The 19,891-nt window shown below is 41.8% G+C and overlaps 1 protein-coding gene across 2 annotated transcripts in view; it reads right to left on the reverse strand.

Moving 5' to 3' along the window:
• LOC115145686 (zinc finger and SCAN domain-containing protein 10-like) overlaps positions 1–14,000 on the reverse strand; it is a 29,969-nt gene extending 15,969 nt beyond the window's left edge. For both annotated transcript variants that reach the window (XM_065004001.1, XM_029687211.2), the window contains exons 1-5: positions 13,492–14,000; positions 12,957–13,087; positions 12,580–12,741; positions 1,568–1,732; positions 1,086–1,197 (exon numbers count right to left, since the gene is read on the reverse strand). In XM_065004001.1, the coding sequence (XP_064860073.1) occupies positions 1,086–1,197; positions 1,568–1,732; positions 12,580–12,741; positions 12,957–13,087; positions 13,492–13,768 (847 nt within the window). In that variant the 5' untranslated portion in view covers positions 13,769–14,000. The remainder of the gene's footprint in view (positions 1–1,085; positions 1,198–1,567; positions 1,733–12,579; positions 12,742–12,956; positions 13,088–13,491) is intronic.
• Between the last annotated feature and the right edge of the window lie 5,891 nt (positions 14,001–19,891).

The raw sequence follows: 19,891 nt of genomic DNA on the forward strand, positions 1-19,891 counted from the left end.
TACCTATTTCTTTGTTAACCACTCAACACAGAATAGCCGCATGTGCGCACTCCCTCAAAAATATCCTTTCTCTTTTATTCAGCTTTGTTCAATTGTATTCTTCATACTATAAAATAATGCCACGGAATTCTAAGCAAATCTTGTCTGTTAAATGAACTAGTGTAGCCCACAGCCATTTGGCATTGCCAGATCAGGACCTAACATAAGGACAACTCAAGAGTAAGCTATTCTGTTCTTCTGTGTCACGTTCTGACCTTTATTTCCGTTGTTTTGTCATTATTTAGTATGGTCAGGGCGTGAGTTGGGGTGGGCAGTCTATGTTTGTTTTTCTATGATTTTGGGATTTCTATGTTTCGGCCTAGTATGGTTCTCAATCAGAGGCAGGTGTCATTAGTTGTCTCTGATTGAGAATCATACTTAGGTAGCCTGGGTTTCACTGTTTGTTTGTGGGTGTTTGTTTCCGTATCTATGTTTTTAGTTCGTTCCACGTTTATTGTTTTTGTATTCAGTTGTTCTTTTTTTGTATTCAGTTGTCCTTTACATTCTGAAATAGACTACATTTTCTTCATATCAATGCTTCTTTAGACCTGTCTAAAATAAAGAATGGATTTATTGTGATGGTGTAGGCTATATTAAATGGATTTATTATACTTTTTAAAATGTAGATGTAGGCAATGTGTTGTAGCCAGGAGATGCTAAATATGTTTATGTTAATTAACAGTCAATTACCGTGAGACAGACAGTTATTTGCTTGACAATCACCAGCTGACAAAATTTTGCGACCACCACAGCCTTAGCCAGGCACACCGGTTTGTGTCAAGAACTGCAACGCTGATAGGTTTTTCACACTCAACAGTTTCCCGTGTGTATCAAGAATGGCCCCCCACACAAAGGACATCCAACCAACTTGACACAACTGTGTGAAGCATTGGAGTCAACATGGGCCAGCATCCCTGTGGAACGCTTTCAATACTTTGTAGAGTCCATGCCCTGACGAATTGAGGCTGTTCTGAGTGGGGAGGGTGCAACTCAATATTAGGAAGGTGTTCTTAATGTTTGGTACTCTCAGTGTATTTCTCCCTTACCTTGCTCCCCCATCTTTAGTCCACTCAAAAGGTCAATGCTCTCTGGTCCATCTTCTATCGTCTCCTCTTTGACTAGCAACAGATCAAGATTCCCATCCTCCATGTCTACTGACTGTAAGATACAGAGCGAGAGGATGTTGGATCAAGAACTCTGATATGGAGCATCTTCTGATTGGGCAATGAGGTACTGCTATTAATACTATGCAAGTGTGTTAGTTGATTTGATTACTTGACACTCTTTAATGTTTTGATAATTCAAAGGCATGGTCCCACACTTAAGACACAAATAATTAAACAAGACCTGGGCCCGTATCCACAAAGAGTCTGCGTAAGAGTGCTGATTTAGGATCTTTCCATATAATCTTATTCATTATGATCTAAAAGGCTAAACTTATCCTAAATCAGCACTCCAACTCTGAGAGGCTTTGTGGATACAGACCCTGACCTAATAACATTCAGACAGTAGTTCACAGTGGGTTTACCTCAGTGAGACTGTGTTTGGTCCTGTGCTGCTCAGCTGGTTCCTCTGTGGATTCAGGAGGAGGTGTAGTCTGGTTGTCCTCCATGACCATGGGACCCTCCGGGTTCCCCAGACCCTCCTCACACCCCTCCTCCTTCACCAGCAGCACCTCTGGACCCTCCTCCTCCTGGAAGAGAGAGGTGATACAGACATTCACTCCCTCAGGTACATACCCACACAAGATAATAAACACACTCAAAATGGAGGGGCCAAACTTGCAAACATAAGCAGGCATTTAAAGTTAAACAGGTTATCACGCACAAAATGCACATAAGCCAACTAAAATGTGTGTTTTACTTGCAAGTGACAGAAAGCTAAATTGTAACTGGTCCCATCAGATAACACACATTAGCCCTTTGCTAACCTCACCAGGTGGCAGTGATTACTTCCTGGCACAACTTCTGCAGCCAATTAAAGTCGTAGATGTAGTTGGACGTGTTCATGGAAGCATCCTTAAAGCAGGTCAGTCCAAAAGCACATTCTGATCAGCAAAGCAACAAGGCTATCGTGTGTATTTCATTGACTGGTGAAATTGCTCTCTGTCTAAAGTGCCTAGTCCATTGTTGCAGATTGTGGCAAGGGTTCGAATCTCACGAGTCGCCACCCCCCGCACACAAACTGCTATTGCCAAATAATCACATTGCATATGATTACATGGATGTGAACACCTAAATGTAGGCCGAGGTTTTATATGCATTTTTATAATCTGCTTTGTCATACGTTTTTTTCCCCTCGAGGAAGATGATCCAAAGTGTACAGTAGAAATAGTTTGCACTCTCGTTCTCATCCTACAGGTGGCAGTGTTGCAGCTTGAATCAACAGTCTTAATATTTTTTCCCTCGAGGAAGATTATCCAAAGTGTACAGTAGAAATAGTTTGCACTCTCGTTCTCGTCCTACAGGTGGCAGTGTTGCAGCTTGAATCAACAGTCTTAATGGGACATTTCAAAATGTTTTTTTGTTATTTAACCAGGCAAGTCAGTTATTTAACCAGGCAAGTCAGTCAAATTCGTATTTGCAATGACAGCCTAGGAACAGTGGGTTAGCTGCCTTGTTCAGGGGCAGAACTACAGATTTTTACCTTGTCAGCTCGGGGATTCGATCTAGCAACCTTTCGGTTACTGGCCCAACGCTCTAAACACGAGGCTACCTGCCGCCAGCTTCTACTTCATATTCATCTCAAGCACCACCCCAACATCAACAAATGTGAAAATGGCGCTTTCTATGTTTTGTAGTAAAAAAGATAGAGGAAGATAAGTGTTTCTAGTGACATCAACCAATTAGTTGACAATTAGTAGGCAATGCCTACTTATAATTGGTTAATAATCACGCGATGCACACCAATGATGTCATTGGAAACACTTATCTTCCTCTTATCTTTTTTTACTGCAAAACACAGAAATGCGCCGTTTTCACATTATGTTGATGTTGGGGTGGTGAATATGAAGTTGAACATTTTATATATGTCCCTTTAATGTAGGAAGAGTATATTTGTATGTAGGCTACACTTACAGTACCAGTCAAAAGTTTGGACACACCTACTCATTCCAGGGTTTTTCTTTATTTGTACTATTTTCTACAATGTAGGATAATAGTAAAGACATCAAAACTATGAAATAACACATATGGAATCATGTAGTAACCAAACAAGTGTTAAACAAATCAAAATATATTTGATATTCTTCAAAGTAGCCACCCTTCGCCTCGATGACAGCTTTGCACATTTTTGGCATTCTCTCAACTGAAAATGTTAGAAATGTCCCTTTAATGTAGGAAGATACTTGGCTGTCATCAGTATATTTTATGTAGTCTACACTACAATGTTTTATAGTTTATGCATTATTATAATATTCCACTTCGTCACATGTGCTTTGAATCAAGTATCAAGGACTGACATTGAACAGTTGATTCCTCAACAAAAAAGCTTGATGTGAGGTTACAAGTCAACCTCTTTAGCAGCCACCTAGAAGTGATGAGGATGGCAATAGCCTTCATGACCGCTATTTGACAAATCCATAAGGCTCTTGATTTTTTTTTTACGCTAAACTTTCTTTCATACAAGCACATGGATGTGTGTGAAACAGATAAACCAAAAATGTGGATTTTGTCATAATGTGGAAAATGTGAAAATGTTGTCTAACGTTAACAAGTCTAAAAAGCAGCAGCTCTGTTCCATTTGAGCTATTTCTATGCTTCAGTTCTTAAGTTTAGTTTTTGCGTGTCGTACACCAGCTTCAAACAGCTGAAAATTCAATATTTTTTGCTTCTGAAAAATATATTTCACAGTGGTTTAGATGGTACAATGACTCTCTACACTATACTTGCTTGTTTTGTCACAAACTGAAATTAAACTATTAGAATTTTAACAACCAGGAAATGGCTGAGCGATTTCTGCATAGTGCATATTTAAGAAATGCCATTGGATGGTGGGTAGAAAATCTAAGGGTACCTATGATGAAAATTACAGGCCTCATCTTTTTAAGTGGGATAACTTGCACAATTGATGGCTGACTAAATACTTTTTTGTCCCACTGTATGTATGTATATATGTATATATATATATATATATATATATATACACACACACTGCTCAAAAAAATAAAGGGAACACTTAAACAACACAATGTAACTCCAAGTCAATCACACTTCTGTGAAATCAAACTGTCCACTTAGGAAGCAACACTGATTGACAATAAATTTCACATGCTGTTGTGCAAATGGAATAGACAACAGGTGGAAATTATAGGCAATTAGCAAGACACCCCCAATAAAGGAGTGGTTCTGCAGGTGGGGACCACAGACCACTTCTCAGTTCCTATGCTTCCTGACTGATGTTTTGGTCACTTTTGAATGCTGGAGGTGTTTTCACTCTAGTGGTAGCATGAGACGGAGTCTACAACCCACACAAGTGGCTCAGTACATCAGGAGACGTGGAGGAGGCCGTAGGGCAACAACCCAGCAGCAGGACCTCTACCTCCAGAGCCCTGCAAAATGACATCCAGCAGGCCACAAATGTGCATGTGTCTGCTCAAACGGTCAGAAACAGACTCCATGAGGGTGGTATGAGGGTCCGACGTCCACAGGTGGGGGTTGTGCTTACAGCCCAACACCGTGCAGGACGTTTGGCATTTGCCAGAGAACACCAAGATTGGCAAATTCGCCACTGGCGCCCTGTGCTCTTCACAGATGAAAGCAGGTTCACACTGAGCACATGTGACAGACGTGACAGTCTGGAGACGCCGTGGAGAACGTTCTGCTGCCTGCAACATCCTCCAGCATGACCGGTTTGGCGGTGGGTCAGTCATGGTGTGGGGTGGCATTTCTTTGGGGGGGCCGCACAGCCCTCCAGGTGCTCGCCAGAGGTAGCCTGACTGCCATTAGTTTAGTTTAGTTTAGTTTATTTTATTTTATTTTTTACAGGGACAGTGCACATTAATCAACGTTTCAGTAAAAGTGCCGGTTTTAGCCAGCCGGCTAATTTTCAACCGCAGTCCCTGGGCAGGTTATTAAAAACAATTACAATATAGACAATAGCACCATAGAACAAGCAAGACATAGCAACATAGGACAAGCAAGACATAGCATACAGACAGAGCAACATAGAACATAAAGCAGCAAGACAAAATTCATAAAAGCAACAAAGTGTTTCCACACCTCACAAGCTACAGACAACAGACAACATGGAAAGCGGCAACACACAGCTAGGGACCATGTTCACAAATCTGATTGACCTTTAGCCAGGTCTTCAAGCATTTTGTGAAAGTGTGATATGTGATGCAGTTATGTGTGTCTGATGGCAGTGTATTCCAGACATGGGAAGCTCTCACAGAGAATGCAGATTTACTAAAGGTGCTTTTCCTTAGGGGAACTATACAGTCACCTCTCATGGCAGACCTTGTGGATCTGCTGCCATATGTCTGGGTTTTCTGTTTAACAAAAATATTGAGTGGAGGGGGAGCCAGGCCATTAAGGATCTTGAATACAAGACATGCGTCGGTGTATTGCACAAGATTTTCCCAACTCAAGAGCTCATGCTTTCTAAGGATGTGACAATGATGATGGCTTTTGGGCTTCCTATCAAGCACTTTGAGAGCCTGTTTGTAGACAGACTGAATCGGTTTTAATGTTGTACAGCAAGCTTGGGCCCAACTAGTCAATCAGTATGTTAAGTGGGGGAGTATCATAGATTTGAAGTACAGTTTTGCTACCTCTGTAGTCAAACAATTTCGTATAAATCGGAAATTAGCTAGATTGAATTTAGTTATTTGAATTACCTTTTTCACATGCTTTTTAAAAGAGAGGTTGGAATCAAGTATGATGCCAAGGTACTTAAAATCGGATACCACCTGGAGCTTCTCCCCTGACACATAGACATCTGGCTCAGTAGCATCTGTTGCCCTCTTTGTGAAGAACATGCAAACAGTTTTTTTCACATTGAGATGCAAACACGAGTCACTGAGCCACTTTGTAACCTGGACCATTACAGTAGTGAGTTCTTGTGCAGCTTGTTGTTTGCTCTTTGCATGCACATATATCACTGTATCATCTGCATACATTTGAACTTCAGACCCAGTACAGACAGAAGGCAGATCATTAATGTACAGGCTGAACAGGAGGGGCCCCAGTATTGACCCTTGGGGCACGCCCACATCATAGCTACGAGTGGGCGACAGCTCATTGCTCACTCTGACACACTGAGTTCTGCCTTCAAGGTATGATTTCATCCATCTCAAGGCATCAGGGGAAAAGTTGAACTTGGACAATTTTGTGATGAGAATCTCATGGTTAACAGTATCAAAAGCCTTCCTTAGGTCCAGAAACACAGCCCCAACAGCACCCCTTTGTCCATCTTGGACTTCACATTTTCAGAAGAAAGCAGTTGGCCGTTTCTGTGGAGTGTTTCGCTCTGAAGCCAAACTGCATGGAGTGTAATGTGAAGGGGCTGTTGTTGAGGTGGGCAATCAGTTGTTCTGCTACACACTTTTCAACAACCTTTGACACCACAGGTAGTATACTAATGGGCCTGTAGTTACTCACGTCAGCAGGGTCGCCTGATTTAAAGATGGCCGTTATTATGGCCGACTTCCATACCCTTGGAAACACACCGAGACCAATAGATGTGTTGGTGACCTTAGTAATGGGGCCAATGAGTGACTCTTTGTAGTTTTTAAGAAAGGTAGAGTCCATCCCAAACACATCTTTGGCTTTAGAGTTCTTTAGTGAGCTAATCACCTTGTTCACCTTTGACTCAGAAACCTCCCTTATGATGAAGACAGGTTGAGTGTCATTCACTAGCACTGAGCCCAAGAAATCAGTGGAGGGGTTCTGTGTCAGTAACCTGACAGAGTCAATAAAGTAGGAATTGAAGGCTGTTGCTATTTCAACTGCATCCTGTGTTAGATTGTTATTCACCATGATTTCTAGTCTTTTTGCAGTGTTACTATGGTCTTTCCCTGTTAACTTTTTAGATTCTCCCATATCAATTTAGAATTTCCCTTTGCTTCACCAATTATGTTAATAAAAAAGTTTGCCTTGGCCTGTCTGATTTCTTTTATCACCTTATTTCTCAACATGGTAAACCTACGTCTGTCATGCTCTAATTTAGATTTTAGGGCTATTTTTAGAGCATAATCTCGTTCTTTCATCAATTTCCAGATTTCTCCATTTAGCCAAGGAAGAGTGCTCTTTTGGCCAGGTTTGGATTTGATTTTCTTTAGGAAGCCATTTATTGTAGTCTGGATTGTGGATAGAAAAACCTGACTATCAGCTTCCACGTCTGTATAGGACAAGAGATCATTCCAGTTTATTCCCTTAATTGCTTTTTCAAAATAGTTTAATTCACTCTTAGGTATTCTGAGTTGATCCGGCTTTCTAACAGTAGAGAGGTTAAACCTGCTCTTAGACAGCTTTCTGGCTATAAGTGTCAGATTATGATCAGACAGCCCAGTAACCATATTGAATGATTTAGTCACTCTCTCTGGTTTATTACTGAACACCAAATCAATCTGTGTTTTAGAGCAACAAGTCACCCTGGTTGGCCCTTTAACTAGCTGTGTAAGGTCAAAGGTATTAGTGATCCGTTTGAGCGTTTTCCTACAACACTTGTCTTCATAATTAATGTTAAAATCTCCCATTAAGATGACCTCTTTCCCAAAATCACATTCGCTAAGCATGGTATTAAACTGATCAAAAAACACACTTTTGGTGGAAGGTGGCCTATACATTCCAATGAGGGTAAAAGACATTTGGGGAGACAGTGTAACGTTCAGGCCGATACATTCTAGTTCATTATCACATGACCACTCAATTTGTTTACATCGGATATGTTCTTTAATGTAAATCATCACACCCCCTCCTCTTCCTTCAATCCTGTCTCTCCTGAAAACATTGTAGCCAGGCACAATCAAAGCAGCATATGGAGAGTGTTTATGGAGCCATGTCTCTGAGAGGCAGAGAAAGTCAAGGTTGGAGTCTGTGAGTAGATGTTGAATTTGATCACTTTTTGGAATGACACTACGAATGTTCAAGTGCCCCCCTAGTAGTCCCTTGGGCTTAGCTCGTGGGTCCCAGATGACTCGAGAGTGATTGACACATTGAAAAAAGTTACATTTTCTGTGTTTTCTGACGGCTGGGTTTAGGCCGTTTTGTTTCGTTTTGATTAGGGGCAGTTCGGTAGCGCAATTAACAATCCCTCCCGCCTGCACTGGATGCGGGGAACTAATTAAAATAGCTTGCGTACCAGAAGCAGAGTCAGGGATCGCATATAGCGACTCTGGTATGTTTGAAGAGTCAAAATCTATCCTGGAGCCGGGTGAGTCGAGAGAAACCATAGGACCATAGCACTCACCCACTTCCACAGCGGCGACGACCAGTGGACGAGGCCTTCCACCGCTCTCCACTCCGGTGCGTATCACTGGCTCGGTGATATTGGGCCCAGGGTTGAGTTGTACATCCCCAGAGAGCAGGAGGGTAGTGAACAGGTAGTTTAACAGTTTCCGATAAATGTTGGACTTGTGTTTGTTACGCCTAAGCGGTTCAGTAGAATAAGGAGCGAGGTAGACTTGGCCATTATTCAGAACATTATGGTATGCTGTGTACTGTCCGCTCCCGTGGAATGGTGAACCAATGTGTTTGGTGTTGATATTCTCCGGTAGTAGACTGATTGTGTCATCCCAGCAAGGACCACTGAGATTATCAGTAGAGCAGCTACATAACTGACAATCATGGCAGAGTACTGGAGATAAAACACATAATTGCGCTTTAACTCTTTGCGTGAGTTACTTAGCTGGGGTTGGCGTACACCTGATGGTTTAGATAAAATTACAGCATTCGAATGAGAAGCGGCACCTGCCGCACCACCCTGTCTTCCGTCCGCCATTTTCCGTGTGTTAGGTACCGAGATGAGATCCTCAGACCCCTTGTGAGACCATATGCTGGTGTGGTTGGCCCTGGGTTCCTCCTACTGCAAGACAATGCTAGACCTCATGTGGCTGGAGTGTGTCAGCAGTTCCTGCAAGAGGAAGGCATTGATGCTATGGACTGGCCTGCCCATTCCCCAGACCTGAATCCAATTGAGCACATCATGTCTCGCTCCATCCACTAACGCTACGTTGCACCACAGACTGTCCAGGAGTTGGCGGATGCTTTAGTCTAGGTCTGGGAGGAGATCCCTCAGGAGACCATCCGCCACCTCACCAGGAGCATGCCCAGACGTTGTAGGGAGGTCATACAGGCACGTGGAGGCCACACACACTACTGATCCTCATTTTGACTTGTTTTAAGGACATTACATCAAAGTTGGATCAGCCTGTAGTGTGGTTTTCCACATTGATTTTGAGTGTGACTCCAAATCCGGATCTCCATGGGTTGATAAATTTGATTTCCATTGATAATTTTTGTGTGATTTTGTTGTCAGCACATTCAACTATGTAAAGAAAAAAGTATTTAAGAATATTTCATTCATTCAGATCTAGGATGTGTTATTTTAGTGTTCCCTTTATTTTTTTGAGCAGTATATATATATATATATATATATATATATATATATAGAAATTACTGGGAGTTTTTATATATATATATATATATATATATATATAATCGGAATCGAAAATTACAACTTTATTTAACGAGGCATGTCAGTTAAGAACACATTCTTATTTTCAATGACGGCCTAGGAACGGTGGGTTAACTGCCTTGTTCAGGTGCAGAACGAGGGGATTCAATCCTGCAACCTTACGGTTAACTAGTCCAACGCTCTAACCACCTGCCTCACGTGGAGCCTGCCTGTTACGCGAATGCAGCAAGAAGCCAAGGTAAGTTGCTCGCTAGCATTAAACTTATCTTGTAAAAAAAAAAATCAATCAATCATAATCACTAGTTATAACTACACATGGTTGATGATATTACTGGTGTATCTAGCGTGTCATGCGTTGCATATAATATATAATATATAATCGATGCTGTGCGCATTCGCGGAAAAGGACTGTTGTCCTTTTCGGCTTTTTTTGGTCCTCCAATAATCGGTATCGGTGTTGAAAAATCATAATCAGTCGACCTCTAATATATTTCTGAATGTAATTTTTTAAAAACCTTTATTTAACTAGGCAAGTCAGCTAAGAACAAATTCTTATTTTCAATGACGGCCTAGGAACAGTGGGTTAACTACCTTGTTCAGGGGCAAAATGACAGATTTTACCTTATCAGCTCGGGGATTCGATCTTGCAACCTTTCGGTTACTAGTCCAACGCTCTCACCACTAGGCTACCTGCCGAGTGTGCAACTATTTATTTTTAAACCCATCATGGTGGACATAAATATGTCAGCTATGATAAGTCAAAAGTAATCAGCAGACAAATGTGACTAAACTATGACGTGTACAGTAGGTGTTTGTTAGTGTGTGGGTATGTGTAGATATATTTAGCAAGTGTATATTGGTTATAAAGTGCTGTCGGGTATATGCAGAATAGGGTGAGATCAGATGTGATGTACACGGAGTATACCAAACATTAGGAACACCTTCCTAATATTTAGTTACAACCCCCATCCCCCTATTTTGTGCCATCAGAACAACTTCAATATGCCATAGACTTTACCAGGTGTTGAAAGCGTTCCACAGGGATGCTGGCCCATGTTGACTCCAATGCTTCTCACAGTTGTGTCAAGTTAACTGGATGTCCTTTGAGTGTTGGACCATTCTTGATACACACAGGAAAATGTTGAGCGTGAAAAAACCCAGCACCGTTGCAGTTCTTGACACAAACTGGTGCGCTACTACCATACCCTGTTCAAAGTCACTTAAATCTTGTCTTGCCCCTTCACCCTCTGAATGGCACACATACACAATCCATGTCTCAATCGTCTTAAGGCGTAAAAGTCCATCTTTACCCTGTCTCCTCCTCTTCAGCTACACTGATTGAAGTAGATTTAACAAGTGACATCAATAACGGATCACAGCTTTCACCTGGTCAGTCTATGTCATGGAAAGAGCAGATGTTATTAATGTTATGTATACTCAGTGTATATTAAAGGGAGTCTCAATGAAAGTCAGAATAAAAAGTCCCATTTTGTGTTTATTAAAAGATAAACAAGGGTTAAATACACCATATGAAAACCACATATACACATATCTAAACTAAAACTACATTCACTTTCTTACTAAAAAAAGTGTCTTGGGAAAAAATATATTGTTGAATGGAAGTAGTGAAATAGACATTTGTAAACATTACAGTACAAACACTACGTAAAATACTTTTCAGGCTTATATATGCCTTACATATCGCACGTCTGGATGCAATATTCTACCCAGGAATATTCAACACTGAAATCTGTGACTCTCGTTATTCCAAATGCATCTGTGGATCTTTTCAGCTGACAATTTTTTTATGCAGGGTTTGATATAAACGTCAGAAGCTATCGAGTGGAATGGTTACTTTCTATGTTATAGAGTGGAATGTTTTTTCTGCTGGTGTAGCCTGAGGTAGCTCCTCTCTGAGAACCTCTTCCCGCAGTGTATACAGGCAAATGGCCTTTCTCCCGTGTGGACCTTCAAGTGCATCTTCAGTTGACCAGGCTGTGCGAAGCGCATGTGACACTGTGAACAGCTGTAAGGTTTCTCCCCTGTGTGGATCCTCTGGTGCCTCTTCAGGGTGTCCTGTCGAGAGAACCTCTTCTCACACTGGGTACAGCTGAATGGTTTCTCTCCTGTGTGTACCCTCTGGTGCCTCTCCACCTTCTGGGAGCTGCTGAAGCCTTTGTTACAGAACATGCAGAGGAACCGTTTCTCTTTATTATTGCCTGATGTGGCTCCCCCTCCCTGAGCCTGGGCTCTAGCCCTGTCGTTTGAGTTCAATACCTGATCGAAAAGGACACGGCCGCGTGAATCGGAAGGTGCCATCAACGTGGACACTGGGTCGCGATCCTTGAACACGTGTAAAGGGGAGTGGGTGGCGACATTTGGATTTGTCTCCAAGCTTCCCCTGTAATCTAAGAAATCTCTGCCCTGTGAGTGTCCGTCTCCAAGGTGACTATCTGCATTCCACGTGGGAGGAACGTTGCCCTCCACTTTTACAGTCCCCTCATCTGCCAATATAACCTCCTCTTTCTTATCTAGGCACCCTTCAGAGTATACACTACTACTGCGCAGGTTCCAGTCCCCTCTAGACAGATCAGTCTGTGTGTCTAAACCCAAGGGTATGTTGCCAGGGTCCATCTCTGTAGTGTAAGAACAAGACGGATCATCCCCGTCAGTGTCTAACGCGTCACCATCACCATCCCCACGGGAATTAACTGTCCTCTGGCTCTGGTGAAATACTGGTAAATACTCTGAGCTGGGAGCAAGAGGACTGCCCAGACTACCCAGCCCCAATCTCTCTGGGTCTGATCTGTGGTCAGATCCTGTGTGTAAGAGCCTGTGTGTTACAGTTAAAGTCTTGGTGTCTGTCTCTGACTTGAGGACAGCGTTCGGTGTTCCACTGACCTCCGTGATGCTGCGTCGGGTCCTGGGCTGTGCTGGGGTGTTGGGGTCCTCCGTAGCTACAGAGGGCGCTCCAGACTGAATGTCTCTGATGTTCCGTGGGTCCTCCTCTCCTTCAGACCTCTCCAGTTTGACCCCAGGACCTGCAGCCTCTGGATCTGTAGACTGGAACAAGAAGAGAACAATGTCGTAAGGAAGTCTCACATGCTCCCCTATGGCAGATAACTTATTTTTTTTCTCTTTCCTTTATTTAACTGACGATAAATGAGGACGTTACATGTAAGCAAGTGAATAGCTGAGGGGAGATTTTCTGAAATAAACGGGACACATTTGATTTACAAAGTAACTCATTGTTTTTAATGCAACACTATTACACTAACCTCTATCATGATAATGTGCTGGGTTGAGGTTCCACTCCCCTCATCAACAGTGATTGTTTGGTCATCTCTCCATGTATTGTGTTCTGCTGGCTTCACAAAGCTTCTGTGGCCTCCAGTGAGATGTCCTTCACCTGAGAGAGTGATTGGGGGAAATGAGCTGGTTAGGTTAGCTACTGTCAATGCTATATTGTACACTTTTTACACTGTCTACAATTGGTAAGGATGTAAGGTAAAACTTCTCATAACTTCTTGAAAAACGATTTATTGAGTATGGATTATGTTCCATGCATCTAATTGTTTAATTTAATAAATAATAGAAAATGCAGTAAATCAAGAATCTGGTTAGAATAGGATTGTGTCTCTCACAAGATAGCTAAGTAATCAGGGGATTTATTGTATACGATCCAAAAACTGACCAAGACACAATTCTGGGTAATATCTGAACACATGTGCAGAGGGGAACGGTTCGACAGGCACTGAACTATATATGAACGGCAACAGGTAGCACACAGCCTCTGCCTTCTGCAAAATGTACCTCTTGTCATTCCTCTGTATCGGTCAAGGATCTTGACACTACTTGGGCGACTGGCGAGGACGCGCTCTCGCATTGTTCTCTCTGCGCGCTCCCGTGCAACCTTCAGTTCTAGTAGTTTCCTCCGCAATGCCCTGTTTTCTTTCTGGCTTTGATTTATTTCCAAACGAAACACTGCATAGTCGTCGTCTACCAGTTTACAGATCTCTGCCACGGCTGCATTCGCAAGCACCTCCATGATGGAGGCTATTTGAGTGTGAAAAACCATACAGTTAGCCATTTTTGCTAACGTTAGCAGCTAGCTAGCTAGCGTTTCCTAGATAACAGCTATCAACCAAGTCCCGTCTCCAACGTGAATTAAACACGACATGGGGTTTGATGCTATACAGTTAAAGGAGTCATATTTTGAGTTCCAGTGTGTCAATACACGTCTAAATAAAAACGATAACGTGAAAATTAACTTGTAATAACTGTTCACTTCCGTTTACTTCTTCGTGCGAGTTTCCGGCAGACTCAACGTTGTTTTGCGTATTTCCGCCTTTCACAAGGGGTTCCACTAGTTACCACAGCCACAAAGTCAAAATTGTCTATATCGTAAAAGTTCATGTGAATACAAACATATTTTTTGGTCTTAATTTAGGGTGAGGTTTAAAATCAGAAGACAATTTGTAGAAATATGCGGGGTTTTGACTTTGCTACTGTGGTAGATAGTGACTGACCCTTTTACATGTCGGAGGAGTCCTGGGTAACTGCATACATGGAGTGTGTCTGTAAGTGTGCGTGTCAACATACAATATGTATAGGGTTAAGGTGACTAGGCATCAGGGTAAATGATAAACAGAGTAGAAGGAGCATTATTGTATTGAACTTTTACTTTAACAGGGAATAAATATTGTGCCTTGTATACTAGATTATACACAGTATACACACAAAATTATTATATATATATATATATATGTATATATATATTAAAATACAAAACCACAGGCATGGGAAGCACAAATAAAACATCATAAATCACCCTGAAAAACAGTTACATTCCTCCACAAAATCTCCAATCAATACTTTAAATGGCCCGAATGGCACCAGAACATCAGATGAAATGTGTTTTGAATTTTGTTCCAGCAATACGGTGCATTTAAACTAAAAGCAGATTTACTTAGCTCTGTGGAGAACCTAGGAACCTCAAGAGTTAACCAATCCTGTAAATGGATTTGGCAACTCAGGTGCCTATAATTCAACAACAAAGTTAGATAAAACTGACATTTACGTAGGGCCTTGTAAACATAAAGGGAGTAATGTAGAAATCTATGGGTCTTTAGCTAAGAACAGCAAACTTTTGATACAGGATGCAGTGATGAGTATCAAAACTGTAACCTGTAACAAAATGAAGGGCGCTATGGTAGATTACATCCAAAGGTATAAGAGTCGTAACAGCTGCACTTTGAAAAATAATATCACATCAATCAAGAACAGATTCAAAGGTTGGCACGATTTGTTTCTGGACTTTTTCCACATTTTGTTACATTTCAGCCTTATTCTAAAATGTTTTTTCTTCCCCCTTCATCAATCTACACACAATACCCCATAATACAAAGCAAAAACATGTTATTAGAAATTTGGGAAAATGTATAAAAAACTGAAATACTCGAGTCTTCTTAGGTATGACTCTACAAGCTTGGCATTCTTCTCTGTAGATCCTCTCAAGCTCTATCAGGTTGGATGGGGAGCATTGCTGCCCCGCTAATTTCAGGTCTCTCCAGAGATGTTCGATCAGGTTCAAGTCTAGGCTCTGGCTGGGCCACTCAAGGATATTCAGGGACTTGTCCCAAAGCCACTCCTGCGTTGTCTTGGCTGTGTGCTTCGGGTCATTGTCCTGTTGGAAGGTGAATCTTCGGCCTAGTCTGAGGTTCTGAGCGCTTTGGAGCAGGGTTTGATCAAGGATCTCTCTGTACTTTGCTCCGTTCATCTTTCCCTCAATCCTGACTAGTCTCCCAGTCCAGGCCCCTGAAAAAGATCCCCGCAGCATGATGCTGCCACCACCATGCTTCACCGTAAGGATGGTGGCAGGTTTCCTCCAGACGTGACTCTTGGCATTCAGGCCAAAGAGTACAATCTTGGTTTCATCAGACCAGAGAATCTTGTTTCTAATGGTCTGAGAGTCCTTTCGGTGCCATTTGGCAAACTCCAAATGGGCTGTCATGTGCCTTTTACTGAGGAGTGGCTTCCATCTGGCCACTCTACCATAAAGGCCTGATTGGTGGAGTGCTGCAGAGATGGTTGTCCTTCTGGAAGATTCTCCCATCTCCACAGAGGAACTCTGGAGCTCTGTTAGCGTGACCATTGGGTTCTTGGTCACCTCCCTGACCAAGGCCCTTTGCCGCCGATTGCTCAGTTTGGCCAGGTGGCCAGCTCTAGGAAAAGTCTTGGTGGTTCCAAACTTCTTCCATATAATAATGATGGAGGCCATTGTGTTCTTCAGGATCTCCAATGCTGGAGAAATGTTTTGGTACCCTTCCCCAGAACTGTGCCTCGACACAATCCTGTCTCGGAGCTCTATGAACAATTCCTTCAACCTCATGGCTTGGTTTTTGCTCTGACATGCACTGTCAACTGTGGGACCTTATGTAGATCTGTTACCCCGCTATCATCCAGAAGGCGAGGTCAGTACAGGTGCATCAAAGCTGGGACCGAGAGACTAAAAAATAGCTTCTATCTCAAGGCCATCAGATTGTTAAATAGCCATCACTAGCACAGATAGGCTCCTGCCTATATACACAGACTTGAAATCATTGGCCACTTCAATAATGTCACTTTAATAATGTTTACATATCTTGCATTACTCATCTCATATGTATATACTGTATTCTATATTATTCTACTGTATCTTAGTCTATGCCGCTCTGACATTGCTTGTCCATATATTTATATATTCTTAATTCCATTCCTTAGATTTGTGTGTATTGGGTATATGTTGTGAAATTATTAGATATTACTTGTTAGATATTGCTGCACTGTCAGAACTAGAAGCACAAGCACTTCACCACACATGCAATAACATCTGCCAAACATGTGTATGTGACCAATAACATTTGATTTGATTTCGTGTGCCTTTCCAAATCATATCCAATCAATTGAATTTACCACAGGTGGACTCCATTCATGTTGTAGAAACATCTCAAGGATGATCAATGGAACAGGATGCACATGACCTCAATTTCGAGTCTCATAGCAAAGGGTCTGAATACTTATGTAAATAAGTCTTTAAAAAAACTGTTTTAACTTTGTCATTATGGGGTATTGTGTGTAGATTGAAGAAGTAAAAGATATGGCTGTAATGTAACAAAATGTGGAAAAAGTCAAGGGGTCTGAATACATTCTGAATGCACTGAAGATTAAGTTTATAATTTTTATCAGACTGATCCCTGTGGTACACCTTTATGTACTTCAATAAATTCAGACTTAATAATCCAATCAATCACAATGGCCTGAGTTCTGAAACCATGAACAGGCGTCAGAGCTCAGGCCTATCGATGACAACTTATTCAATAAAATGGCATGATCAACAGTATCAAAGGCTTTTGACAGGTCCACAAACAAAGAAGTACATTTATTTTAGTGTCTAAAGCATTGACAAGATCATTAACAACTAAAGTGGTTGCTGTAGTAGTGCTCTGCCCAGGCCTAAACCCTGATTGGTTTACATTCAAAATACATTTCTCAGATAGAAAAAGCAAGTTGTACATTTACCAAAGATTCCAGAATCTTAGCTTTTTTAAAATATATTTGTATTTATTATTTCACCTTTATTTAACCAGGTAGGCCAGTTGAGAACAAGTTCTCATTTACAACTGTGACCTGGTCAAGATAAAGCAAAGCAGTGCAACACAAACAACACAGAGTTACACATGGGATAAACAAACGTACAGTCAAAAACACAATAGAAAAATCTGTATACAGTGTGTGCAAATGTAGTAAGATTAGGGAGGTAGGGCAATAAATAAATAGGCCATAGTGGCAAAATAATTACAATTTAGCATTAACACTGGAGTGATAGATGTGCAGAAGATGAACGTGCAAGTAGAGATAATGGGGTGCAAAGGAGAAGAAGAAAAAAATATGGGGATGAGGTAGTTGGGTGGGTTATTTACAGATCGGCTGTGTACAGGTGCAATGATTGGTCAGCTGCTTTGACAACTGATGCTTAAAGTTAGTGAGGGAGATGTAAGACTCCAGCTTCAGTGATTTTTGCAATTTGTTCCAGTCATTGGCAGCAGAGAACTGGAAGGAAAGGGGGCCAAAGAGGAGTTGGCTTTGTGGATGACCAGTGAGAAATACCTGCTGGAGCGCGTGCTACGGGTGGGTTTTGCTAAGGTGACCAGTGAGCTGAGATAAGGTGGGGCTTTACCTAGCAAAGACTTATAGATGACCTGGAGCCAGCGGGTTTGGCGATGAATATGTAGCGAGGACCAGCCAACAAGAGCATACAGGATGCAATGGTAGGTAGTATATGGGGTTTTGGTGATGTGATGCTAGACAAACTTTTATTCCATCATGCAACCTTGCAAGGTTTTCACTGTTGAGTAATATTCTCACTTTTGGATGGGATGCATTGCTGCAATTATTTAAACCCAGGAATAAGGCATCATGTCAAGATCTGCCCATCTGCACAAGACACTTGAAATAACGCCAACATCGAACTTGCCCACATGTGTTGACACTGACATCATGTAACAATGCGCAAAGAATGGGGTTGAAAAGAAGGTAAGTGTGCAAAATCCAGACATGAAAAATTGTGTTGTAGATCAAAAATGTCAACACAGGAGATAGAAAGTAAGTTTTCTATGCAATTTGTTTAGTTTTTTTTTTGATACATGAATTCAGCTGGACGATTTAGCATAGGTAGTTAGCTAGAATTTGCTCGCCAGCTAGCCTAGTGCTGCTAGCTAACTGTAGCTAACTAGATAGAAAACGTTAGCTGGAGTTTTTGTTGGGCCTACCAACTAGGCTAGCTAGTTAGCATCTACATCTAGACTTTCCATTCAATCTCTTGAGTTTTTGGGGATTAGCTAGCACGCTAGCTAGCTAGTTTTCTAACCTTGACTTAAGCTAAAGCTGGCAAGTATGCTATGATTGCTGCTAGCTAACGTTACCTGGGCTCAATAGTCTTCCCTGAACCTTTATCTCACAGTATCTGTTACCCAAGAGTGTTTTGTCAGTAGGCCTATATATTTGTTTAATCTAATAATGAATTATTAATCTAACAATAAAAATCCTTCTTATTTTGTGAGAAATGTAATGTCTTTTTACATATTGCAAAAAAGTTTACTAAAGTAGAAGCTCATCTTTTCTTTGTAGGTATTTTCACTTGAAAATGAGTAATAAGTAATTAATTAATAAGGCACTAAAGTAATACTGCAAGAAAAATAATACTGCAAGAAAAATAATACTGTGGCAAAGAAAATAACTTTTTGGCCTGAATACAAAACATAATGTTTGGGGAAAATCCAACATAACACATCACGTATTACCACTCTTCATATTTTCAAGCATGGTGGTGGCTGCATCATGTTATGGGTATACTTGTCATCGGCAAGGACTAGGGAGTTTTTTTTAGGATAAAAAGAAAGGTAATAGAGCTAGGCACAGGCAAAATCCTAGAGGAAAACATGGTTTGGTCTGCTTTCCCTCTGTAGTGCTTTACGGTCAGATGCCGTTGCCATATCGGTGGTGCAGCTGTCTAACTTTTTGAAGATCTGGGGACCCATGCCAAATCTTTTCAGTTTCCTGAGGGGGAAAAGGTGTTGTCATGCCCTCTTCACAACAGTCTTGGTGTGTTTGGACCATGATAGTTTGTTGGTGATGTGGACACCAAGGAACTTGAAACCCTCGACCCGCTCTACTACAGCCCCATCAATGTTAATGGGGGCCTGTACGGCCCTCCTTTTCCTATAGTCCACGATCAACTCCTTTGTCTTGCTCACATTGCACCACACTGCCAGGTCTCTGACCTCCTCCCTATAGGCTGTCTCATCGTTGTCGGTAATCTGGCCTACCAGTGTAGTGTCATCAGCAAACTTAGTGAGGGTGTTGGAGTCGTGCTTGGCTACGCAGTCGTGGGTGAACAGGGAGTACAGGAGGGGACGAAGCACGCACCCCTGAGGGACCCCAGTGTTGAGGATTAGCATGACAGATGTGTTGTTGCCTACCCTTACCACCTGGGGGCGGTCTGTCAGGAAGTCCAAGATCCAGTTGCAGAGGGAGGTGTTTAGTCCCAGGGTCCTTAGCTTAGTGATGAGCTTCGTGGGCACTTTGTCGTTGAACGCTGAGCTGTAGTCAATGAACAGCATTCTCACATAGGTATTCCTTTTGTCCAGGTGGGAAAGGGTAGTGTGGAGTGCGA

The sequence above is a fragment of the Oncorhynchus nerka genome, linkage group LG18, assembly GCF_034236695.1.
Source record: "Oncorhynchus nerka isolate Pitt River linkage group LG18, Oner_Uvic_2.0, whole genome shotgun sequence".
NCBI classification, from domain to species: Eukaryota; Metazoa; Chordata; class Actinopteri; order Salmoniformes; family Salmonidae; genus Oncorhynchus; species Oncorhynchus nerka.